This window comes from Rhinolophus hipposideros (assembly GCF_964194185.1).
Source record: "Rhinolophus hipposideros genome assembly, chromosome: 4".
Taxonomy (NCBI): Eukaryota; Metazoa; Chordata; class Mammalia; order Chiroptera; family Rhinolophidae; genus Rhinolophus; species Rhinolophus hipposideros.
In genome coordinates, this window is record NC_138050.1 from 42,297,846 (window position 1) to 42,324,780 (window position 26,935).

The 26,935-nt window shown below is 38.4% G+C and overlaps 1 protein-coding gene and 1 pseudogene across 4 annotated transcripts in view; one reads left to right on the top strand and one right to left on the bottom strand.

The window, feature by feature from the left end:
• FUT10 (fucosyltransferase 10) overlaps window positions 1-24,085 on the bottom strand; it is a 68,280-nt gene extending 44,195 nt beyond the window's left edge. The window contains exons 1-3 of one of the 3 annotated variants that reach the window (XM_081045750.1): window positions 23,830-24,085; window positions 16,467-16,818; window positions 11,916-12,210 (exon numbers count right to left, since the gene is read on the bottom strand). In XM_081045750.1, the coding sequence (XP_080901876.1) occupies window positions 11,916-12,210; window positions 16,467-16,547 (376 nt within the window). In that variant the 5' untranslated portion in view covers window positions 16,548-16,818; window positions 23,830-24,085. The remainder of the gene's footprint in view (window positions 1-11,915; window positions 12,211-16,466; window positions 16,819-23,829) is intronic. The other 2 variants (XM_081045751.1, XM_081045749.1) reach the window with 2 other exon arrangements.
• On the top strand, window positions 9,557-9,866 carry LOC308496623 (dynactin subunit 6-like; annotated as a pseudogene). Its single transcript has one exon. The product of its transcript is annotated as a dynactin subunit 6-like (transcript).
• Window positions 24,086-26,935: the final 2,850 nt, after the last annotated feature.

Sequence of the window (26,935 nt, forward strand, 5' to 3'; positions counted from 1 at the left end):
CATACACCATAATCAAGTGGGCTTTATTCCTAGGATGCAAGGTTGGTTCAATATTCACAAGTCAATTAACATGATACACAACATAAACAAAATGAAAGATAAAAATCATATGGTCATATCAATAGATGCAGAACCAGTGTTTGACAAAATCCAGCATCAATTTATGATAAAAACTCTCAGCAAAATGGAAATAGAAGGAACATACCTCAACATAATAAAGGCTGTATATGACAAACCCATAGCTAACATACTCAACGGTGAAAAGCTAAAAGCATTCCCCTTAAGACCAGGAACAAGACAAGGATGTCCACTTTCACCACTTTTATTCAAGATAGTATTGGAAGTCCTAGCCACAGCATTACACAAGAAAAATAAATAAAAGGCATCCAAATGGGAAAGGAAGAAGTAAAACTGTCATTATGTGCAGATGACATGATACTATATATAGAAAACCCCACAGATTCCACCAAAAACCTATTAGAACTGATAAATGAATTTAGTCAAGTAACAGGATACAAAATTAATATTCAGGAATTGGTTGCATTTTTATACACCAATAAGGAACCATCACAAAGCAAACTTTAAAAAACCATCCTACCTATAATTGCACCAAAAAAATACCTAGGAATAAATTTAACCAAGGAGGTAAAAGACCTGTACTCAAAATATTATAAGACATTGAAGAGAGAAACTCAAGAAGAGATAAACAAATGGAAGCATATACCATGCTCATAGATAGGAAGAATACGTATAGTTAAAATGTCCATACTATTGAAAGCAATCTATAGATTCAGTGTAATCCCTATCAAAATACCAATGACATTTTTCACAGAACTGGAACAAATAATCCTAAAATTTAAATGTAACCATAAAAGACTCCAAATAGCCATGGCAATCTCAAGAACAAAGTTGGAGGTATCATGCTACCTGATATCAAACTGTACTACAAGGCTATAGTAATCAAAACAGCATGGTATTGGCATAAAAACAGACACAGAGATCAATAGCACAGAATAGAGAGCTCAGAAATAAAACGACATCTATGTGGTCATTTAAACTATGAAAAAAGAATCAAGAATATACAATGAGATAAAGATAGTCTATTCAATAAATGGTGTTGGGAAAACTGGACAGATACATGCAAAAAAAATAAAACTGGACCACCTTCTTACTCCATACACAAGAATAAACTCAAAATGGATTAAAGACTTAAATTTAAGACCTGAAACCATAAAACTCCTAGGAAAAAACATAGGCAGTAAACTCTCCGACATCACCTTTAGTAATATATATGAGGTCAGACAATTAAGTTCGCGAACTCATCCTAGAAAAAGTGCTACATGCCTCATTGCTGAATATCACTACAGTCACCTGAGAAGCACTCCCTTTGGGAAGCTATGCACTGACGCCACTACTTAGTCCACCCTTCAAAGCAGTTTTGGAAGTCTTTTTGTGGAATGGCCATCAGAGCTGTTGTTGTATTACCCTTGATGTCCTGAATGTCATCAAAATGTCTTCCTTTCAATATTTCCCTTATCTTCAGGTAAAGAAAGAAGTCACTAGGAAACAGACCAGGTGAGTAGGGAGGATGTTCCAATGCAATTATTTGTTTACTGGCTAAAAACTCCCTCACCATCAGTGCCATGTGAGCTGGTGCGTTGTCATGATGCAAGAGCCATGAATTGTTGGCGAAAAGCTCAGGTTGTATTCATCTAACTTTTTCACACAGCCTTTTCAGTACTTCCAAATAGTAAACTTGGTTAACTGTTTGTCCAGTTGATACAAATTCATAATGAATAATCCCTCTGATATCAAAAAAGGTTAGCAACATTGTTGCAACAAGTTCACGAACTTAATTGTCAGACCTCATATATATTATTATTTGATATATTTCCTTGGGCAAAGGAAACAAAAGAAAAAATAAACAAATAGGATTACATCAAACTAAAAAGGTTTGTTTGTTTGTTTTTAACTTTTATTTATTTTAAGTGTGTTTTTCCAGGACCCATCAGCTCCAAGTCAAGTAGTTGTTTCAATATGGTTGTGTGCAAAGGCGCAGCTCACAGCGGCCCATGTGGGGATGGAACCGGCAACTTTGTTGTTAAGAGCACCAGGCTCTAACCAACTGAGCTAATCAACCACCCCCTAAAAAGATTTTGCACAGCCAAGAAAACCATCAAGAAAACAAAAAGACAAGCTACTGAATGGGAGGAGATATTCACCAATGATACAATGATAGGGGTTAATATCTGAAACTTATTTTAAAAAACTCATACAAATCAACACCAAAAAAACAAATAATCCAATTTTTTTAAAAAGGGCGGAGGACCTGAATAGATATTTCTCCAAAGAGGACATACAGATGGCCAGTAGACATATGAAAAGATGCTGCTCATCACTAATCATCAGAGAAATGCAAATTAAAATCACAATGAGATATCACCTCACACCTCTCAGAATGATTATCATCAATTAATAAATTTTTTAAAAAGTGTTGGCAAGGATGTGGAGAAAAGGTAACCCTCATGCACTACTAGTGGGACTGCAAATTGGAGCAGCCGCTGTGGAAAACTGTTTGGAGGTTCCTCAAAAAATTAAAAATAGACCTTCTGACAGCAATTGCACTTCTAGGTATTTATCCAAAGAAATCCAAAACACTAATTCAGAAAGATATATGCACCCCTATGTTCACTGCAGTGCTATTTACAATAGCTAAGATATGGAAGCAACTGTAATGCCCATCAAGAGACGACTGGATAAAGAAGTGGTACATATACAATGGAATATTACTCTGCCATAAAAAAGAATGGATATCTTACCATTTGCAACAACATGGATTGACCTAGAGGGTATGAAGCTAAGTGAACTAAGTCAGACTGAGAAAGACAAATACCATATGATCTTACTTATAGGTGGAATCTAAAGAACAAAATGAATGAACAAACAAAACAGAAGCAGACTCATAGACAGAGAGAACAAACTGATGGTTACTAGATCGGAGGGGACTTGGGGGGCTGGGTGAAAAAAGTTAAGGGATTAAGAAGTACAAATTGGTAATTACAAAATAGTCACGGGAATTTAAAGTACAGTATGGGGAATATAGTCAATAAGTCAATATAGTCAACGTTGTAAAAACTATGTATAGTGCCAGATGGGTGCTGGACTTATCAGGGGGATCACTTCATAAATTATATAAATGTCTAACCACTATGCTGTATACCTGAAACTAATATAAAATAATATTGAATGTCAACTATAATTGAAAAAAAAATAGTCACAGGGATATAAAGTACAGCATAGGGAATATAGTCAATAATATTGTAATAACTATGTACAGTATCAGCTGGGTAATAGACTTATTGGGGTGATCACTTTCTAAGATATATCACTATGCTGTTTTGTACAGCAGAAACTAATATTATATGTCAACAGTAATTGAAAATAATTTTTTAAAAATTAAAAAAAAAGAAAGGGAGAAAACCAAAAGAATAAAACTACACATTATGAGGCTTACTAAAGCCTTTGTCTTTCTACCAAACTAAATCTACCAAACTTCAGTTGATTTATTTTTTTAGCAGTAAAGATTTAAAATCAAGTAATAATAATATGAAATTTTCTCATGGAAGGAAAAGAGTACCTTAGCTAAAAGAAATATTAATGTGTCTTTCCATAATTAACACTTTTCCCAAAAGGGATTTTGATAAAGCAAAAAAGTCTAGAAATTGGTTAACTTATTCATAACTGTTCTTACTGTATTTGTAATAAACTATTTCCTACAACAAAATGTCTTTCTTAATTGAATTTTTATTTATATCAAATTAATACTGCGTATAGCTTGAAAAGTGAAATAGTTTTATCAGACTGATAACAGAAGAGAGCAGTGTCCTGCTCTACCCCCACTCTCTATTTCCACATGCCAGAAGTTATTACTCCAATTATTTCAAGTGTTTCTTCTGTATGTACACTTCAAATATATCTAAATAACACGCTTAACTTGCTATTTCTTGATTTTTCAGTTTTAGATAATACCTATTGTCTTGCTGCTATGGAAGATGGATTTAACTCTCCTCTATCACCCTTTCCCACACACATTTGTCTTCCCTCCTCATGCATATTTGATTAAGTGTATACTCAGTACTTTCATTATTACAAGTATAAATAGTATTTAGTGCTATACCAAACCAGTGTGTCACGGTTATATTTTCTTTCTTAAAATTTATATTGTTTTATTTTGTTTTCAAGTCTCTGTGTGTTTATCTCATTCCACACATGTTTGCTCATCATATAGTCCATGAATGAATGAATGATGGATGGAAGGATTGAATAAATGAACAAATGAGATGTCTAAAAGGGAATGAGTAAACAAAAGAGGAAATGCTTGGATGAAACATGGAAGATGTGGAGAGATGAATGGTAACAGGATTCACTGTTTACCTAGAATTTCCAAAGAAGAAAGATGCTGGATCTAGCACGTATGCCTATAGCCTCTGGTGTAGACAGTATAGTAGAATGTTAACAAACAGACCACGAGCTGTAGAATCAGATATTCAGGTTTGGGTACATGCTCAGGCATTTACCACCTATGTGATTTGGGGTAAAATAATTTACATTCTCTGGGCCTGTTTCCTTACCTCTAAAATGAGAATAATGCCTATGGGTAAATGATAATAATACTTAGAGGTAATACACAGCGATATGATGAATTTAAATAAGAGAATACATGGAGAGTGTCTCTTTAGTGCCTGGCACAGAGTTGGTACCGATAAGGACAACGCTTATAACTACACTCTGTGAGGGTCGAAGGAAACTAATCAGGCTATCTCCTCTATCCCTCAAGACAAACATAATGTTTACTTTAGTTCTAAGCTCACTGAGCAACTTTATGTTTCTCATTCCATTTTTCTGGCTAACTTGGTCTTTGGGAGGAGGTACCCTGAATAATGCTTGTTACTGTGAAGATACGCTGATATATCGGCTTTTTGGTATAAGCATGGATCGCCTATGTTTTAGATCAGCACCATTCATTTATTAATCTAACTAATAGTGCCCAGTGGACTGAAAAATTTGAGTGGACATTGAGAGATGAGGATTCCACCAGAGGACTGACCCTTGAGAGGCCTTGTCTGAATAGTTGGGCTCCCACTCCTAAATGATTACACTAAGACACTGAGAAATCCTAACGTGTCCTCTGAAATGAAAGAAGTATCTACTGTTTGCTAACATTTGTTCTAAATGTATTTTATTACAAGTCTCTGAGAACTGGTAATCCACAGAAGGTGTGTATCTTTATTACTCAGGAGATTTTTCTAAAACCAGAACTCCTTGTTCATTAACATGTCAGGCCACAGAGTTTCCTGTAACTCTGATTTCCGTTGCTTTGCTCAATACTTCTGTGCACACATCTCTCCACACTCTCCTCTTGCATCCACACTTTTTTTCTCAAAACCTTCCTTGTTAACTTATGTCCTTCAAGAAATCTTCTAGAATGATACTACCCATTTCTGATTATTCCTTTAACTCTTCTCTAAGGTAGGAAATGTAATTTGGACTATATTATCTCACACTTTGCCATTACGAGAAAGTTCTGGTTCCCACCACTCACATAAGTGGGTGCCTTTAACTCTGTGCCTTAGTTTCCTCTTCATCAAAATAGATAAAACTCCTACCTATGAAGTTGGTTTGAAAAAGCAAATGAGGTCATCACATTCAAGATAATGCTTGGGTAGGGGGAGCAAGGAGCCTGCTCCTAGGGTGGAGGTACCGGGACTCCCACCAATCATGTGGGACCCAGTCCTTAACAATCCTAACAGGGGGACTGCAGTTAGTTCTCTCTTGAGGAAGACCAGCCCGACGTTCTTTCTCTTCATAACCTCCAGACTTCATCAAGCTGTGCTAACATTCATATTCCTGAGGAAGTAAAATATTTCAGTAGTTTACTTTTTTCTTTTTCTCTTTGAGCCTATAGCCCGACGTTCTTTCTCTTCATAACCTCCAGACTTCATCAAGCTGTGCTAACATTCATATTCCTGAGGAAGTAAAATATTTCAGTAGTTTACTTTTTTCTTTTTCTCTTTGAGCCCATATTTACTAAAACTTTTGCTTAGAAGTTCACCTAACACATAGCAGTTCCTACCCTAACTACAATTCTCATCAAGGTCTCCTTCATGAAAGACCATTTCAAGAGAACTGTTTAAAAACACAGAGTTGTGTTTTGAAATCATTACAGCTATACTTTCTAAGACTAACTTCTGTAACTCCATGGACTTTTGGTTTAAAAGATAATTTATTCACTTGTGACGGCTTAATTTTTGAGAGAACTGTTTATGTAGCTAAAGCCTTGCATTTCACAATTGGCTAAAACCAACACAGCATTTGTTGTATTTCACTAGTGAAAGTCTTTAACTATTAACTCCAGATGTGTTTATATTAAGTAAATGAATCATCTCTAGGAAGAAGAAAAAAAAGGTCACAAAGGAAACAAACTGTAAAATATTCTGGTTTATAAAAGCTTTGAGGTCACATAATCCTTCGAGTTTTCATTTCCCTTAATTAGGTCAGCTTTTGACGCCTGAAACATTTTCCCTGCCTTTTTTTTTTCAATCCTGCTGTACCAGAGTCCCATTGGCAGTTTCAAGTGACCTACTTAATTAGAATTTGGAACCCTCAGAAAGAAGTGTGTTGTCTTCACTCTATTTTGCTCAACAGACCTTATTAATGAACTGAATTTCTAATTCAATCAGCTAAAAACCATACACCTTAAGCAATTTCAAAATCCAAATATCCAGGTATAATTATACTCATAAGTGTACAATCAAATAGGGTACAAGTGAGAGAGTGCTGGATCAGGTATCAGGCCACCCTGGTTCGCAGTCCAACTATGCTGCGAACTCCTATGCAATCCTGGCACATCCCTGACCTTCCTGAGCTTCGGTCTTCTCACCTTTACAAAGAGGAGTTTAGACTCTCTCTCAGGTCTTTTATGTCTCTAAGTGGCAATGAGTATTTCCTGAGTAGCTACACATACTCATTTTTTCCTAATTTTCTTTTGAATAAAAATTAATTGTAGCCTTAATTAGTATTTTTTCCTAAGCAAATTCAATGTATTTTTCAGGTTATCATATCCAGGAAAAGTCTAAGCAAGTCATAACATTGCTGATAGATGAACAATTGCTGCATAAAAGGAGGGAAGTGGTGTGTCAGACTAGACGGTGTACCTCCTACTCTATGACATTTCCTGAAAGGTTACGTGGTACAGGTAATTCACCAACAGCCTGTGCTTCTGCCCCCACACCAGAAGTTCCTACTTCGGAGAACAAGCATAAGCTTCTTAAGGTTGCAAGGCTATATAAAAAAAGTGCATATAATGAACATTGGCCTAAAATGCAATAGATATTTAAGAACAACTAAAAACTATAAAACCCAGCTTTTAGTTTTAATGTGTTAATATTATATTAGTTCTACTATTACTGTGTACAAGGCACTAAGCAGACATAGGGAGCCAGGAGGTGCTAAGATGATGGATGTTGTCCTATCTTCAAGAACTTTACACTCTACTAGGGGAGAGAAGATCAAATAGGACACCACCAAATGCCGTAGTTACCTTATTTACCTGTAACTGGCACTGAGCCTGGCATATAGTAGATATTCAATTAAATGACATAAAAGAGATATAAAATGCCCTGTGAACATTTACAGGAGAGAGGCTGCATCTAACGGGGGGAATCAGGATGGATCATATGTGTTACGTTTAAGTTGTTTTTTAAAAGACCTTTCCACTTTTAGCGGCTCCTTGATACCATCGCCAAATTTGATGCAAAATCTTAAGCCAATATTCAAGGTTCTTGAATATCTCTCTCTTACACAAAACTATGTCATGGCTTTGCTGTACCTCAGATATTACCCATAATTTTCTACCTTCATGTCCCCATTCATGCTGTTCTTCATACTGACCTGTTCTTCAATCCCAACAGAATCCAATTCCATTATCCCTCAAGACCCACTTCAAATTTCTCCTCTTTTATGAAGGACTGTCTAACGAAGCCTTTCCTGATCCCTCCAACCACATGTGCTCTCTCCTTTCCTTGAAATCCCACAAGATTTATTGACATTTCTCTTACAGTATATATACCATTTAGCCTGCATCATAGCTGGGTAATATCTTTGTGTCCAGATCACAATCTGACATAAGACACTATATCATTCATCCACATTGTCAAACAAATGGTAGGTATTCAGTAGATTATTTTGACAGGATCAATATGAGAAGGACACTCTAGGACATAGAAACAAAATAAACCATGGTGTTAAATTAGGAGCACTTCTGGCTTATGCCTAAAATGGTGACTATTCTAGTTTGATTTTTAAACATAGGGTTTAGTTGACAGAATTACAGGAGTTAAATTTAGGAGGTAGGTTGAGTCAGATTACACAGAGCCTTGACTGCCAGGATAATAAAAATGACATATATTCAGTTCTCAGTAAGAGTCATTGGTAATTAAGGAGCTGGAGAGTAACAAAATCTGAAGTAAGAAAATCAAACCAGAAACATTCTAGTTGACGCATCAGTCCTCTGGGAATTTGGTTGGAGGCAAGTCCACCACTGAGAGAAAAACTGAGTCTTACTGTACTAATAAAATTAAGTGTGTGAACCTGTAAAACTGTGAGTCCTGGAAAAGTCACTAACCTAAATACTGCTTTATAGACTTCCTGACAACCAAATATTTAAGTGCCCACCTTAATAAAAGGAAATAGACCTACACCAAAGTAATCATTACTGAATTTGCAAACTGGTGAAAAAGAGAAGTTTCTGTATTTTTCCAGAGAAGGAGAGAGGAACATAAAAAGCGCACTACACACAAAGTATAGGAAATCAAAATAGTTTTGGATCCTCCATAAGTAATACTGGAAGCTAAAAGACAGTGGGAAAATATCTTTAAAATTCAGTAAGAAAAGAATTTCCAACCTGGAATTCTATGCTGAGCTAAACGATCAATGAAGGTAAAGGTAAAATGAATACATTTTCACAAATACAAAGTCTCTAAAAACTTACCTTCCCTGAACCCTTCTCAGAACATATAGAAATAAAGACATAAACCAGGAAAGAGGAAGACAAGGCATTGAAGAAATAGAAAATACAACACAAGAGGGAGGTTCAGGGAAACCCCAGAATGATGGAGAGCCAGGACAGCAGCTGTGCACCAGACAAAAAGGATGACTGCTCTCAACTGGAACAAGTCAGGAATCTCTGGGAGACATTTCTTCAAGAATATCTGATTCTAGGTATCAATCTCAGCTCCCATTGGAGACCTGGGACAAACCATGACAGAGTCAAAAGAGTACAAAGATTGCTCCTGGAGCAGTTGTATGTGTAGGAAGTGAAATCAGAGGTGATGTAACCATAGGACCTAGGACAGTGATCCACCCTAAAGCACAAATTATTGTGGAAGCCGGGCCAACAGTGATTGGTGAAGGTGACCTAATAGAAGAACAGGCGCTTATCATAAATGCCCACCCTCATAATATCACCCCTGATGCTGAAGATCCAGAACCTAAACCTATGATCATTGGCACAAATAACGTGCTTGAAGTCGGGTATTATTCCCAAGCCATGAAAATAGGCTTGGGATTGAATCAAAAGCACACACAGGCAGAAATGTAGTATTGACCAGTGGTTGCATCATTGGGCTTGTCACAACCTAAATACATTTGAAACTACAATGATCTATGGTGTAGATTGTCTCCGTCAGGTTCAGACTGAGCGACCACCGCCCCAGACACTACAACTGGATTTCCTGATGGAAATCTTGCCAAACTACTACCACCTAAAGAAGACTATGAAAGAAAGCTCAACTCCAGTTAAGAACTAAGAACAATATACAACATCAAGATAAAATTTGGTCTTTGATCACTGTCTTTTGAAAGGGCCACAGTGTTTATGCCTTCTTAGCATGTTAACTTTATTTTGTAAAATTGAGATAGAGAGGAAAATAATGGATTTGCATTGTAACTATCCTCTACAATTTGTATAAAAATGTATTATTTTCCTATATTCTTGTTGTTTTTCTGATAATTTACAGATGTAGTTTTCTTTTGTTCTGTGAAATATTGACTACAGATTTTAGTTATACAAAAGACTACCCATGATAAGAAAGGGCATATTGTTATGTATTTATATTCTAGCACATACAAACTAAATAAAAATGTTGATGACAAGGAAAAATAATACCTGATTCTACTTCAGGGAAAACAACAAACTGTGTGGGAAAAGTAATCCTAGTATACTACAAGTAATCTTGGTTCACAGTGACAACATACTGAAGTAAACTCTGAACATTAATGTATCTTAAATAATATGACTTTCTGGAAAGATATGGGATGAGAAATCGAGCATGTTGGGGGTGCAGAAGTGAGGAAGGACAGTTTAACACTCATTTTCCATAGTAAGATGAGTACGTATGTAGGTGTATGTATATATATACATATATATATATACATATATACACACTTACCTTACGTATATAAAGTCTAAAACTGACAAATCAAGAAGTAACAATCTAAGTATACTATTTGGAAATACAGGAGCTATATGTGCATGTGTAACATGTTAAAAAGTTTTAAATGTTTAAAAGACAGTGACAATGATATAACCACTTTGGATATTGGTTTGGTAATATCTTTGTGTATATGTGTGAATATATGTGTGTGTATATAGGTGTGTGTATGTATATATAGGTTAACTGATTAACCTTGCCTATATTTGGTCGAGTTTGCTAATATGCATTTCTCCTTATCCCTACCACTCATCACCCAGGGACTCTGTATTTCTAATGGCTGTTGGCATCTTGCTAACTCCACCTAGCAGGGTTTGTTTGCCCTTCAATCCAACATGATATATAATAGGTCTCAAGAAGTAATGAACAGGGCAGGCCCAGTGGCTCATAAGGTTAGAGCTCCATGCTCCTAACTCCAAAGGCTGCCGGTTCGATTCCCACATGGGCCAGAGGGCTCTCAACCACAAGGTTGCCAGTTCAATTCCTTAAGTCCCGCAAGGGATGGTGGGCAGCACCCCCTGCAACTAAGATTGAACACGGCACCTTGAGCTGAGCTGTCGCTGAGCTCCCGGATGGCTCAGTTGGTTGGAGCGTGTCCTCTCAACCACAAAGTTGCCGGTTCGACTCCCACAAGGGATGGTGGGCTGTGCCCCCTGCAACTAGCAACGGCAACTGGATCTGGAGCTGAGCTGCGCCCTCCACAACTAAGACCGAAAGGACAACTTGAAGCTGAACGGCACCTTCCACAACTAAAATTGAAAGGACAACAACTTGACTTGGAAAAAAGTCCTGGAAGTACACACTGTTCCCCAATAAAGTCCTGTTCCCCTACCCCCAATAAAAAAAAATCTATAAAAATAAAAAAAATAAAAAAAGAAGTAATGAACATCAATTTGCTGCTAAAAGCTGATGCTGAACAATCTTTTTGTTTTTAACTAATGAAAAAAACATCATTGTGCTTAGCTTATGTTCAATTAAACACCTGCTATGGTAATTAAAATCCCCTGGCAATCATCACATGACATTCTGAATTGTTATCAGCAATATAATCAATACCCAATTCCCCGAATACCAAATTCAGTGAGCACAGGACCCAGCTGTGAAAAGGTGATTTGAAGTGTCTTCTCCTCCATTAATACCAAGTGGCCCAGCCAACCACCTCTACGTTGGACAAGGCTTATTTACATGTATTTATCATATTTGCCAAATGCTCAGGGCTTCCAGAGAGCAAATACAAAGGAAACCAGACACACCAAAGTGTTTTCAAGAGGAGCTCTACCATCTCTTCCTCGGGAGGTAAGCAATAACTCAGCTTTAGAGAAGGATGTCAGCAAGCAAAGGGAGAAAAGCAAAAGCCCTACTCACCATAGAAGAGGAAGGCTTTCGTCATGTGATGATGTAGGTAGGTCCGATTGATGGTGAAGAAACAGGCATCTGCTCCACACTGGCCCAGCCTTCCACTTTCCCCAGTCAGTGGGGACCACCAGAGCATAATGGGGTACTTATCAGTGTCCAATCTTGGTTTCCTATTCAGGGTCAGTGCTTCTTTCTTAGGGAATGGATAGAGATGTGTAGGCTCTTCCTCCATTTTTGCATGTCCATCTTGTAAATTGGAATTTTTAAACTTCTTCCTTTCCAATTTTCCCAGCTCTACCACTACCTAAGAGAAGACAATTACTAGAATCAGACTGTTTAATTTCCTCTTGCACACCTCCCATTCATCTTGATGACTTAGTCTCTTATTAGGTTTCTACGCTGCTGTAACAAATTACCACATGCTTAGCAATTTAAAACAATACACATTTATTATCATATAGTTCTGGAGGTCAGAAGCCTGAAACCAGTCTCATTGGGCTAAAATCAAGGTTTCAACAAGACTATGTTCCTTTCTGGGGGTTCTGGGGGCAGTGAGGGGGATTGTTTCCTTGCTTTTCTATCTTCTAGAGCCAACCACAAATTTTGGCTTGTGGCCCCCTTCCTCCATCTTGAAAGCCAGCAATGTTGCATTTCTCTGACCCTTCTTCTGTCGTCTCACCTTTCTCCAACTATAGGCAGGCAGGGTTCTCATTGGAACCACAGGGGAAATTTAGGATAATCTCCTCATCCCAAAGTGTGTCACCTTACTCCCATCTATAAAGTCCCTTTAGCCATGTAAGGTAATACAGGTTCCAGGGATTAGGGCATGGACAAAGCCTCCAAAATACCTACTAACAAGGGTGTCTAATCTCTACTACATAAGAGATACATTTCTCCTCCATTTCGTATGCATGTATATTATCCAGAAATAGTTTTGTCTCTTAATGAAACCTGTGAGAGTCAGGGATATTACCTGGCTATTCCTAGAGATTACATTGTAGGGAAAATGGGTTATGAATTACCAAATGGTTTCTTTTTATTATAATTAAAGGAGTTGTAACATGGGTCTTCTAGTTTTAATAATGTTCACTATAAAATCAAGATGGTGAAGCAAACTATGAGTACTGGGCTCCTTCCTAGATAAAAACAAGTTTTTATTTATTTCAGGATAGTCTGGTCACTGGACAACTAAGCCATCAGTAACAGTAACCTGAAGGGCAGGGTGGGCAGAGTGGAATAAAAGGGGCAGTTCTCCAAAAGTGCTACCTTTTCATCAAATTTAAGGTTTGATATTGAATTGGCATTATAAAAATATGTTAGAGAACGCAGTAGAGAAAGAAAGGGGCTAGTCTGTCTCACACATAACCGAAACATCAGTAGTCAGACTATACAACAATTAAAGTAGGTAAAGGAAGACACATATTTATGTATTAACTCCTCCACCAGTCAACAGAGGACATGACCTGTGATGCCCTCTCTTAGCAGCCAAGGGTGGTGCCTTCTTTACATGCTTGCTATTCCTGGTGTTAGAATAGAGCCACTGGTCACTATTGCAATATAAAGCCTGTAACTCCCTGGGGAGGGTCGGTAACTTTCACTGGATTCTCTGAGGGATCCAATGGCCAAAAAAATATTAACCACTGAGTGAAAACCAAGTAGTATTGCAAAAGGAATAAAGAATGATATTAGCTTTAAAAAGCCATGGATCACCTGTGACACCGAAGTCAGCATTAGAACACTAAAACAATCACGGACAACTCAAGTTTAACGAACCCATGCCAATAGCTTTCGCAACATTTTTATGATAACATAATAATGTGGCTTTTCCCCAGAAGCTTGATGGAATGGAGTTGACTTGTAGCCAAACACCATCCTTTCAACCAACCTTCTCTGCAAATGTACATCCAACAACTTTAAAGACAGGCTTTTAAAAAACCATGGGATATAACTTCAAAGACAAATTTTGCTCCACATTTCTAATCAATGTCTATTATGTGAGGTATAAGCTCATTTCCGAATAATAGGGACTGCTTTAGAACAGAGTTTTCTGCCAAACAGCTTTTAAAAAAAAATAGTTAGCCTTAGATATCACTACCAGGTGGTAGGAAATATGGGGGGATAAAGGAACATATTATAGAAATCCATAAGGATAAAATCAGCCAAATCCAAAATCTGAGAAATTCAAAAGCACAAATGATCTAATTTCTTCAACAAATCCATGACATGGAATAAAAGGTAAGGCAAAAGAAACTTTTATAGAAAAGAAAAAAAAAAAACACAAAACTTGAGACACACCAACTAAATGCAATGTGTGAGATTTGTTTATTCCAGATTTAAACTAACCCATTATAAAAGACATTTTTGAGATAATCAAGGAAAATTTAACATGGTCTAGGCTATAGATGACGCTGAGTAATTATTAATTTTGTTAGGTGTGACAATAATTATATGGTTATACTAAATTTTTAAAAGTTCCCATCATCAGGGAATCATACTAAAGTAAATCCAGGTGAAATAATACCCAAGCAAATCCTTGATTTGCTTTAAAATACTCCAAATGTATCAATGAACTGTTTGTGCAATTAAAAAGTAAATAAAATTAAATACACACACACACATACATATATCTCCAAAGAATTTACAGGTAGTGTATACAAAATATAGTTAAATGTGAGTGGAAAACAGTATCTCAGATGAATGATTTCCTCCAGAGAACTACAATGTTTTAGCTTAACTGCATGTCAAACTAACATTTTCATGTTTAGATTATTTATTAATTATGTTAGAAGATCTTTTATAGGCTGAACTGTGTCCCCCCAAAATCCATCTGTTGAAGCCCTAACCCCCCATGCCTCAGAATGTGACTGAGTTAGGAGATCAGTTCTTTAAAGAGGTAATTAAGTTAAAACAAGGTCATAAGTTAAAATAAGGTCATTCAATATGACTGGTGTCCTTATTAAAAAGAGGAGATTAGGACACAGACAAGTACGGAAGGAAGACCATGTGAAAACAGAGGGCAGAGATAGCCATCCACAAGCCGAGGAGAGAGGCCTCAGAAGAAACAACCCTGCTTGCTCACCCTTGATCTTGGACTTCTAGCCTCCACAACAAAAAGAAAATAAATTTCTGTTGTTTAAGCCACAGAGTGGTACTTTACTATGGCAGCCCTAGCAAACTAATACCGGATCCAAGACATGATTTTTTTTAAAAATGTACCCTTCTTTATGCTGCTTATGTGGCAAATTATTTCATCTGCCTTGCCTACAAACCAGTAAAATCAGAAATGGTCCTAAATACATAGGCATTATATATTTTCACCTAGAGTGTTTTAAAAAATAATTGAAATTGCCACAACTCTGCACATTGAAGCATTCAATGTATCAGTGAGAACTGGGAAATACCCCAAACCATATTATTAGTGGCAAACTAAAACTAAGACTCAGACGAAGGTTTAACTCCAGTAATTATACCTCCTCTCACACTCTGGAAGCTTAGAAATGATATGATATGCCTACCAAAAACATGGCAACTTAGTCTGACATCAAAAGTAAGGCTCTTAGCTTAGACACGGGCATTCCTTATCACTGGAGAAAGTGCTAAAATAAATATTTAATAAGATCAAAGTTTTCTCATAACTTCCCATAGAAAGAAGCAGAAAACTCCAGCGCCTTCTGCGCAAGCAGGTCCTAGTAGCTCCAAGACAGACAAAAAAAGGAGGCAAGAGTTTCCTCTGAGTGGAATCCTTATTTGGTAGCGGGTGGCAGAATACTGTGCCCAACTATTGGCCAAAGTGCTCTTATAAGCATTATCTCATTCAATCCTAATCAAGAAGGGAGCTCCCCTAAAGTGAAACAGCCCAGAAAACACCTCCGTTTCCATCAGCCCCACACCTGAACTACTAACAGCCACAAATAATCTTTAAGTCCTTTGGATGTTGAAATGGACAGCTGGTACTTGGATGGTTGCTAAATATATATGAATTCATATCGTACTTTTACTCTCCTTGTGTAATTTTTACTTTAAATTGAAATCAGCAAATGAAGTTCAGAATAACCAACTAAGTGAAGTAAGTGGGAGGACTAAAGAAATCTTTCAGTTCATTCAACATGACACAGTCCTTGGTCAAGCAGCGTACTTGTATGTCAAGAATGACAAATTTATAAATGCAGATGTTGTGTTATGCAAAACAGCCTGTCTTGTTCCCAGAATAGGCTTTCTTAAGAATGCCACCTTTCAAAAGTGATTACAATAGGGGACTTTGGGGAAGCCATCAAATTTTGACCCCATAAGACAAACTGAGCTGTACTTTCCTCTAAAATCAGGACCCTACCAGAGTCACAAACTGAACCCCCAGCTCACTGATTTTGTTTCTACCTGACACACCCACTCACTAAAACTAGTTTCATCTGTTTAAAAAAAAATGTATTTCTAGTACCTTAGACAGAAAACCCTGATCCTGAAAGATAAAGCAAAACACAAAGCACTTGGAGAGAAGAGGGTGGGGCAGGAGTGGTGGCAAAGGCCCAGGAATCAACACTACACAACCCAAATTCTTGGTACCTGGAGTGTGACAAGCAGAAAGATGGTAGCTGTAATGCACAGGCAGGATGCCCAAAGCTTCCTCCTCTGAACCCGCGCCATGCTGCTCCGCCCCGGGTGACTGACAGAGGGTTAGCCTGGCTACCAGGTGTTCTCCAGTCAGCCCAGGGCCTGAGACGATCTCACATGGAGGGACCATCTGGGTGCCAATTTCCTCCACTGCCATTCCTGCTGGGCCCTGGTCTCCATGAAGGACTGAGAGCCGACGTTTCGAGTGGGCCTGGCTTGGCATTGAGAGGGAACAGCATGCAGTCTTCTTAAGCTATCATCAGAGCTGCTGGTGATTCTTCAGACCAGAAGATATCAAAAAACTCTGTAACAAACGAATAATCTTTTAGCCATAGTGCAGATTTAATAAATGTAGTCTTTCAGGGTTATCATGTAGAAACCCAAAATTTGACAACTAAAAGGAACCTTAGAAATCATGTAGTCCAAATATCTCACTCATAGATAAGAAAACCAAACCCAGAGAATTGGAGTGACTTGCTCAAGGTCATACAGCCCATTGAAGGAGAGTGACAGGTCTACAATCGGGTCTCGAGTCTGAAATTCTGTTTCTACTTAATTTTCTCTGCCACCAAAAGGCTGCGTTCCAGAAGTCATTTACACTTCCTTCGATCTAGGTTTCAAAGGAGTAGAGAAATGGAGTAGAAATTACCAGGATTGTCCACCCACTTCTGTAAAACTCAGGAAAATAAATAAAAATTTCAGGTTTTGATCAAAAATAGGTAATGATTAACTGTCCCCAACTCCACCCAAGAAAAACAACTTCAGCCACAACATAAGGAATTCTGATTATTAATTTATTTCCTTAGTCTTTTATGGCGAGTGTAATAAAGCAGTGGGTTGTGCGGGCAATATGACTCTGGAAGTTTTGAAAGAAGATTTTCATCTATCTGAAATGCAGAATCTTTTCAAAACATTTTTTAAATGAACTAAGGCCAATAAAATGCCTTTTGTTCCCAGGGTTCTATGAAGCCAAGTGTCTTGGGTAAAGGACACTGTGGAATCCAGCACAGAGCAAAGGTCAAACTTCCTCCAGACTGTTGAGCACTGCTTTCAAGGACTCCACAGATGCGATTCTAAGGTCTGATTGTTTCTCTCTCAGATACAGAATTAAATATACGGATAGAAACATAAAAATGATGTAGAATTCTGGTTAAAAACTTTGGTTTTAAAGGTGTGCTCCCTTTAGGGTACGGATGTACCTTAATTTACTTTTAAGTCCAGAATACTTTTTCCCCCTCACCCACAAAATGAGTCTTGGTCTCAGAAATCGCCAAAGTGCATTTTTCTTCTTTCATCCATGGAATTCCCGCAATCCACAGTGACTAAGGGAATGAGCTATAGACTCAGTCTGCCAGGATTCGTATCTCAGCTCCCCAGCTGTTTTAACCTATCCCATAACTAAATTTCCAAAATGTAGACAATAATGGTACCTAATTAGAGTACTTTCAGAATTGTATGAGATAAGATTGACAAAACATTTATTTCAGAGTCTGGCACATAAATATCCTATAACTATTTTCTATGTTATTTTTAAATATTATTATAATTTTTATTATACCTTTAAGTGGAAAAATAAAGTTGAATTCATATAAAGTATGTTGCTGCCTGATCAATTGGAACGTGAAAAGGAGAAATACTTTGCCAAAGAAAAGGAGATCACTAATATTTGTTGAGTGACCTGTTATGAGCAAGACTTTTCCTAAATACTCAGCATGCATGAGCTCTTTCAGTCCTCACAACTACTCCATGAAGTAGCTATTCTACACATTACGTTTTGTTTTGTTTTCCCCTTTCTTTGATTTGGGCAGATAACCTGAGTGTTAGCATTATCTGATGGGAATTTTATAGTCTTACTGTAAAATATAAAAAAATGAATAAACTGCAGAGTAATTACTCTCCTCACTTTTAAGGGTGAGAAAACTGAATTTGAAGGAAGTAAAGTAACTTGCCCAAGACCATAATTTTGATAAATATTAAAATGAGAAACTAGTCAGACTCAAGTTTATATTTAACAAGTTTACATTATTTTATATTTAACAATAACACTATAAAATTCCCACCAGATAATGCTAACACTCAGGTTATCTGTCTGAATCAAAGAAAGCAAAAGGAAAAAAAAGTGTGTAGAATAGTTCTGTTGGCTGGTATACCAGAGAAAAAAGTCACAGAAATCTGTAAGAACCTGAAAAGCATCTTTCCTTCTACTCAATAGACCCTAGTAGCTATTAACTACACAAAACTTGGGGCTAGCACTTAGGGTTCCTGGCTCTGCCATTTACATATAACATAAATTTGGACAAGTTACTAAATCTCTCTTAGCCTCAGTTTCTTCATAGTAAACACTAAATGTTAACTACCATTATTTCCCTTTCATAATAGAAAGATTATCAAATTGGCACTTTATATGCAAAAGCAATTTATTATAGCTACTCATATAATTAATGTAACCCAGATTAGGTAATGAAATAATATTACCACCTTAAATGAGTATAAAACTATATCTTTTTTGGTTTCTTTAACGAGATCATTTTTCAAAAGATTTTTAGATATATCACTCCCCTCGATCTTATTGATAGTCATTTTGTAAAGTGGGTAAGGTAGGTATAATTCTCAGTTCCCACAAATAAGGAAATCGAGTCTCGGTGAGTTTAAGGGATCTGTCCAAGACCATAGTTTTTAAAGGTTGAACTGGGTCTAGGAATCATGTCACCTGCTAGGGTTTCCAGGCAGGAATTCCCTCCCGTACTCAGGAATTTTTTTGCTTTCCCACTACCAAATTCTGCGAAAAGTTGGCCGGGAAATCAGGAAAATCGGCTCCTTGAATCCAGCAATACCCACAATGGGAAATAAACGTACTACTCACAATGTATCTCTTAGACATTTTTCCTATTTATCACTAGGGCTTCCGGGAGGGAATTCCCGCCCATTCTCGGGAATTTTTTCGCTTTTCCATTTCTGAATTCCAAGAAAAATTGGTCAGGAAATCAGGAAAATCAGCTCCTTGAACCCAGGTAATTAGTAGTATCGGCCATCACTTTGTGGAAATTATTCATCGTGGAGAACAGAAAACAGTTTATATCTCAGGATTCAGGAACAGGAAAGCGGGGGAAAAAATTCCTGAGAATGGGCGGGAATTCCCTCCTGGAAACCCTATCTGACTCCAAGCTCAGCAGAAAGGAAAGACATGGGGAAAACTGTGACAGCTTGTTAAGTGTACAAAAGAGTCAGGTATATAGGGAAACAAAAGATGGAGAATGTGTGTGAGGACATTCTTTGGAATATTTTTACAGCTACCACATAGCTCAGGCCTGTCCTAGGAACTATTAAAGTCTTTACATGGTTGTACATACTATGACAGAATTTAAGGTTACAAATTCCCTTTTGTCCAAAGAATATCAATTGAGATTATATTCCCAAAGCCAGAAGTATAGTGGGGTCTCAGGGACCAACTGTGGTTAAATACGCACCACTAAATAACGGAGCCAGCTAGGGTAGATGGTATTATGATTGATAGCACGCATCCATCAGGGCACACCAGACCTCGGGGCACATCAACCTATACAATCTAATATATGGTAATAATTCACCCAGGAGCTTGTCATTAAGTCAGCGGTACCCTGACTGGTGGGACAGATGGGCTTGCAGAGAGCTCCGTGAAGGCCAACAAGCACCAGTGCAATGGACTCCCTTCTGTTTCATCACTGCCTAAAGGGTGAATCTCAGAGTCCTCCAACAGGGGAGGGTGCCCCAAAACACTGCTTTCCGGGACGAAGCAATGTGTGTTTGTTCAGATAAGCATGGCAGATAACATGTGAAATGGATTCTCACTAAGCAACCCTTTTGACCTTGGAGCTGAGCTCCTAAAATGCATTGTGCAGCTGGTAAGCACTGCCTGGGGCTGGCCATCTGCTGCCCAGAGAGGGGTATGGCACTGAGCATGACTACCTCATACTCCTGCAAGTGCTAGTCCGTCAAAACCAGGGACACTTTCACCCCAAAATAATTTCAGATTTCTCCACTTTATTTTCAATTAAAATGGACAGAAGAAAGACTGAATATTTTAAAGTGAATTAGCAGCCTGAGGATGCCAGCCTCAAATTGCAGCCATGCACGGCCAATCCAAAGTATAGGTTAAGGGTCTCAGAAATGGGACTAAGGTGATTTCTGCCCTGCACCTCTCAGTGAAAAAATGAGAAACCAACCCTAAGTGATGCATGGGGTTTTCCAACCCTGACAGTTTGTGTGTCTCTCTGTTTCTCTCCCTCTCCCCACTGGCAGGGGAAAGGGAGGTCTGGAAGACTCCTTCCATGTCTCTCCTCCAGTAACTGGTGAGTTAGTTAACTGAGCGTAAGGTTCTACCAGGGAGTCTTTAGAAGGAATGTATCTCATTACCAAATTATTCACACTAATGTATGATTCCTCAAATAGGTTTGACTCTCCCAACATATGTTTTCAGTTTATAATGTATAAATCCTCAGAGCTCCCCTCAAATAGTGGCTGTCTGGGAAAGACAGGCGATGAGACAGTCTTGATGCAAAGGTTTCAGGGAGTTTGGACAACTCTCCAGGCACTTTTTACCTACAGCTTTTCAATTCCACTTGTCCTCATCAACACTCCTCATTTATTCCTACTTGGTTTCTCCAAAAGCCTGGTAACTGGTGTTCCCACCAGTCTGACCCCTTGCACTCTCCACTTAGCTGTAGAGTTGTTTCTGGAATGCAGATTGGAAATCCCTCCTCTGATTAAAATCCTTTAATTGTTTCCCAAAGATTTCAAGATACAGATAAAACTCTTTAGGTTAGAAAACACTACCTGGACCCCACCTTGTTTCACTAGCTTTCCTTCTCTCTCTCTGCAACACATATACCCTTTGTTCTTGCTATTCTTGGAATGTAGCTTCCTGTTCTGTGCTCTGGTCCCTACCTACACCATCCGTACCTCTTGAACTATCCTAGCCATTCTCCAAGGCTTTCAAGACCACCTGCTTTGGGGAAGACTTACTCCTCCCCAATGCTAAGTCCGGACATCTAGAGCCACATATATCACTGTGTATTTGTTTTTATTACAACAATGGACAGAAAGCAGGAAACTGGGGGATTTTAGTAAACTTTCTAAAATTGCTTTATTGGGTGAACACAAAATAATTGTTGAACATCAAAAATTTGACCTATTTTGTTAATTTGCAGAAGACATCCTTGGTGTTGTGACTGTCCCTTGGGCATCTGACAAACGTGTGATGGTTCTGCAGTTTCCACTTTCACCTAATTTTCTTTATTAACATTTGTGTTAACATGTTCCTCACACTTTTTTAATGGACTTCATATTTTGCTGAGCCTTTATTTTTATGTAAAGAGTGCTTTGGGTTGCAGATTTCTATCGCAAGATCATCCTCTTCAGCCAAGCACACATTTCAGGCGAGACAAATAGAGAATAATGAGAGAGAAGGGGGTACTGGAATCCATGTGAAGCAACACAGGTGATTAATGGGGAAGCAGAAGTTGTAGCCCAAACACCTTCACATTTGTATTGCAGAACTGAAGGTGATGCCATTCTTAAATTCTGGACACACAGAGAAGCACTCAAAGTATGAAGTATTAATATACTCTCACTTAGTGGATCTATTTAACCTAGAAACTAAATAAAAATATATACCCAGATCAGAAAAATATATACCCTCCCCAAAAAAAGACTGCCACATAAAAGTATTTTTAAAAAGCCCCAAATACACGTGTTCACAAGGAATTGGGTTTTTAAATGAGGTACGGGAACAAAACTGAAGATTACATATCACACTAAGAACTGAGCCAGCATTTAAATATGGGTTAGAAATGTCTGCATACTGAATAATACTTACACATAAATGAATATCATTATTGTTTGTCCAAACTATGTTTTTCATTTCCTAAAGTTAACCCTAGTTTGAGGGTTTTTTCAAAAATGTTCTGTGTGTAAGATAACACTTGAACTTACACTTTTTTTTTAATTGAATAAAAGATGAGCCATGAAAACAGTAACAGTTGAGATTGTGTATTTAATTCACTGTTACACACTGCCATCTAGCAGGAAGCCAGCAAGCAAATGAAGAGTTACTACAATTTCAAAAATGGAGCGGACCTTAACGATCCTCTGATGCTCCATTGCCTCTGGCTTGCAGGCGGGAAGAGACAGTTCTAAAACTGAGGCTAGGGTGCTGTCTAGATTGGTGGCTCTGCTGCTTTAGTGTGCAAATACCTGCTTATTGAATGCAGATGGCCAGGCCTCACCTGAAAGCCCTCCATTTGTAAACTAACCACCATGGAAACAATGCCCTTGTTGTAGTGTGACATCACTAGCAAGTCCAAGATTGGTCATGAGCTTCAAAGGTGTCTCATCTTGAGAGGAGTATGAGGTCCTAAAGACCAACTAGCCACATTCAAAACTGTGGCAAGCCAGAGTGTATTTAATGCATTCCACAATGAAATTAACAATCCAAGTCACCACTTGCATAACACTACCCTGCTATTTCAAGGATCTGTGGCAATGCGTAGAGAGCAGCCTGTTGGAGCTGTGGTGTTAAACGTCATTTTGCATGCATTTGCTATATATTAAAGAATCATTTAAAGATTCCCAGAAAAAGTCTTAAAATTACACCAATGTTATTTCTATATCTTACACAAAATGAGTTCTATCATGAGGGCGCTAATCGCATACAAAAATACCTAGGAAATGGCTTTGCATATAGATAACCAAAGCCTGCTGTTCTGGGTTTCTCCCTGGGCATTTTCTCCATTGCAGGTGCCATGCTCTCTACAGCTGGTCAGAATCACGACTTCAGCACACAATTCTAGCAACAAGTGATTCTCAATGAAGACGTGGGGAAGAAGGAAACAATTCACAGTACGCAATGGCAGAGTTAGGTTCTCCCATTGGTGGGGCTGGGAAGATCGTGGCAGACGGGGAGGTACGAGAAAATCATTTCATCTTCATTTCGAGGCGCCAGGAACTGCGTGCCTCCCTGCGCTCCTGCAACGGCGCCTGCCTGCCTCCCACCGGGGCTTTGCCAGCAGCCAGATAGGTTTAAATCTCAGGCAGTCGCTCTGGAAAGCACTGCCTAAGGTTTCCCAAAGCAGACTTGATTTCTTTTTCAGCACACAACTCCGTCTTTCCCTTCACACACTCGCTCTGGGCACAAAGAAGATGTTTCCTTCTGCTGTGAGTCCCGAGGGCTGCGTCCCAGCTTCCTTGGGCACCAGAAAAGTTTTTTTTGTTTGTTTCTCGGCACCAAGATCCTACCCCCAAGCTATCAATCAAGTAAGGCCCAGTGATGAACACTCACCTCTTCACGGGGAGGGAGGCTAGCTCTGCCCGCCGCAGCCGGGTTTTCACTTTCAGTTTGCGCCCCTGGAGCTCAGGCGAAGACTCGGAAAGGAGGTTTGGGAAAGGCGGGGTAACTCTCAGTGTGTCCAGGCCCAGCCAGCGATCCTGGATCCAGGTTTTCACTGATACTCCCATTTAAAAGCAAGTGGGATCTCGGTTCCAGGGAACCTCGGCCTGCAGCGCAGTACAACCCTTTTTGTAAGTTCTTGGAAGGCGCCTGAGGCCTTCTTCTAAGGCAAGTCACAGGATACTTTCTGCTTCTCAGACTCACCTGGAGCACATTCAAAGGTATCTGCTCAGGAAAACTGAGAACCTTCTAAGGAAAGCAAAGTTTTGGGTGTCTTTAGTCATGTACCAGTGTTTGGTAAACTGAGCAGGATGATCATTTAGGGTTGTGTTTTTGTTTTGTTTTGCTTTGTTTTGTTTTGTTTTTACTGGCAAAGTTAAACTGACTTCTAGCTACTGAGTTCCAAATTCAGTAACCCAATTAAAATTATTTTTCTGTAGTCTAGAAGGAGGTCAAATAATTCAAGACCTTAGGAGAGCTGGGACTAGAGTCAGGGCAATGAGGCATCTAGGGCTCAGAATTCGAGGGGCACTGAGTCTAGGAGTCATGCAAGGACCAGGCACACTTGCAGGAACATGAGAGTGGTAGCTGCCCCAGGCCTGCCTCATTACAGCCCTAGTCCTACAGAGCTCCAATGCCAAGTACCTCAGTTAACCTCTCTGTAAAAGTGAGTTGATAATAATGGTATCGAATTTTAGAAAATCCCAAACACAAAGGAAAACACGGATAAATTGGATAGCATTAAAAGTAAGAAATTCTGTTCATCAAAAGCACTATTAAGAGAATGAAAAACAATCCACTGAGTAGGAGAAGATATTTGCAATAGGTTTATCTAACAAAGAATTCATATCCAGAATATATCAAAAAGTCCTACAATGCAATAAAGAATCCAATAAAAAGCCAAAGACTTATGCAGCACTTTACCAAGGAGGAATCTGAGTAGTCAATAAATATGTGAAAAGATGCTTAACCTCTTTAGTCATCAGGGAAATGAAAATTAACAAGACAATGATATACTGCTATGCACCCACCAAAATGGCTACAGATTTTAAAACTTTCGAAGCCAAGACAAAGCTGTGGAGTACATGGAACTCTTATGCACTGTTGGTGGAGGTGTAATTGTTACAGCCACTTTAGAAAACTGTATATCAGTGTGACCCACAAATTCTACACCTAGGTACATGCCTAATATACATACATACATATGTACATCAATAGACAGGAAAAATGAGCCATAACACACACCTTAACAAATTTGAAAGAATAGACATCATACAAAATATGCTCTCGGGCTGGCCTGGTGGCTCAGGTGGTTGGAGCGCCGTGCTCCTAACCACGAAGTCACTGGTTGGATTCCCATACGGGCCAGTGAGCTGCGCCCTCTACAGCTAAAATTGTGAACAACAGCTCTTCCTGGAGCTCGGCTGCCCTTAGCAACCCAAGGTTGGCGTGGGCTACTGACTGTTGCCGCGGGCTGCTGTGTGCTGCCATGGGCTACTGTGTGGCTGGCAGCCATCATGAGCAGCCGGCTGCACATGGGCCAGGGAGCTGTGTCCTATACAACTAGATTGAGAACAGCAGCTTGAACCAGATGGGATGGGGCAGAGGCGGAAGAAGGGGGGGAAATATGCTCTCAGACCATAATGGAATTAAACCAATTAAATCAGTTCACTAAATCAATAACAGAAATATCCTAAAACATTTGAGACTCTTTTAAAATATTCCAAAACATTTGGAGATTAAATAACAAATCTGTAAGTAACACATGAGTCAAAGAATAATTCACAAGAGAAATCAAAAAAATATTTTGAACTAAAGGAAAATACAACCTATCAGAATTTGTGGGATGCAGTAAAAGCAGTGCTTAAAGGGAAAATTATAGCATTGAATGTAGGGAAGCCAGCCTAAAATCAATAATCTAAGCTTCCACTGTAGGAAACAAGAGACAGGGAAGCAAACTAAATCCAAAGTAAGCAGAAGAGAAGAAATAATAAAAATGAGGGCAGAAATCAATAAAATTGAAAGCAGGAAATTAACAGAGAGAATCAACCAAAAGTTGGTTCTTTGAAAAAAAATCAACAAAATTGATAAACCTTAGCTAGGCTAACCAATAAAAAAGTGAGAAGACACAAATTATATTTCTGATATGAGGGACCATCACTACTGATCCCATGGACATTAAGAGGATAATAAAGGTCAAAAGAATGAGATTACAAGCCACAGACGAGGATAAAATGTTTGCAAAATACATACCTAATAAAAGCTTATTATCCAAACTATACAAAGAACTCTTAAAACTCAACAATAAGAAAGCAAACAACCCAATTTAAAAAATGAGGTAAAGACTTGAACAGACACTTCACCAAAGAAGATACACAGATGGAAAATAAGCAAATGAAAAGATGTAAATTAAAACAAACCCAAGATACCACTACACACCTATTAGGATGGTTAAAACACATAACACATTCATTGCTGGTGAAAATGCAAAATGTATAACATTTTGGAAGACATTTTAATAGTTTCTGGATTTCCCTCAGAGGGAACTGCTTCATGTATAGCTATATATACCCAGCTGAATTACATGTGTGAAGACAGAGGAGTAATAGTTTCTCTATTACTAGAATTTTCATATCAGAAGCTGGATGGCTACTTACTGTGGATGTTGTAAAATTCATTAATGCACAAGATCAGGTAGGACCTGATAATTCCTAGATATTCCCTAATTAATAATCTATGATTCAACAAAAAGGACTTTGTTAAAAAACAAAGACCCAAACTGTGTAATCAATGGTTGCTCTAATTATAAACATTCATTACAGAAATGGTCCTAATTCTCTATCCCTCTCTGTATCCACTCCTTTTACATTGTGACTTTGAAGCTCCCATCAAAAAGTAGGCTTTTTTTCCTTACCCCTGAATACAGGCTGGCTTGGTCACTTGCTTTGGCCATAGAATGTGGCCGAAGTGACAGGGTGCCAGTCCTGAGCCCAGGCCT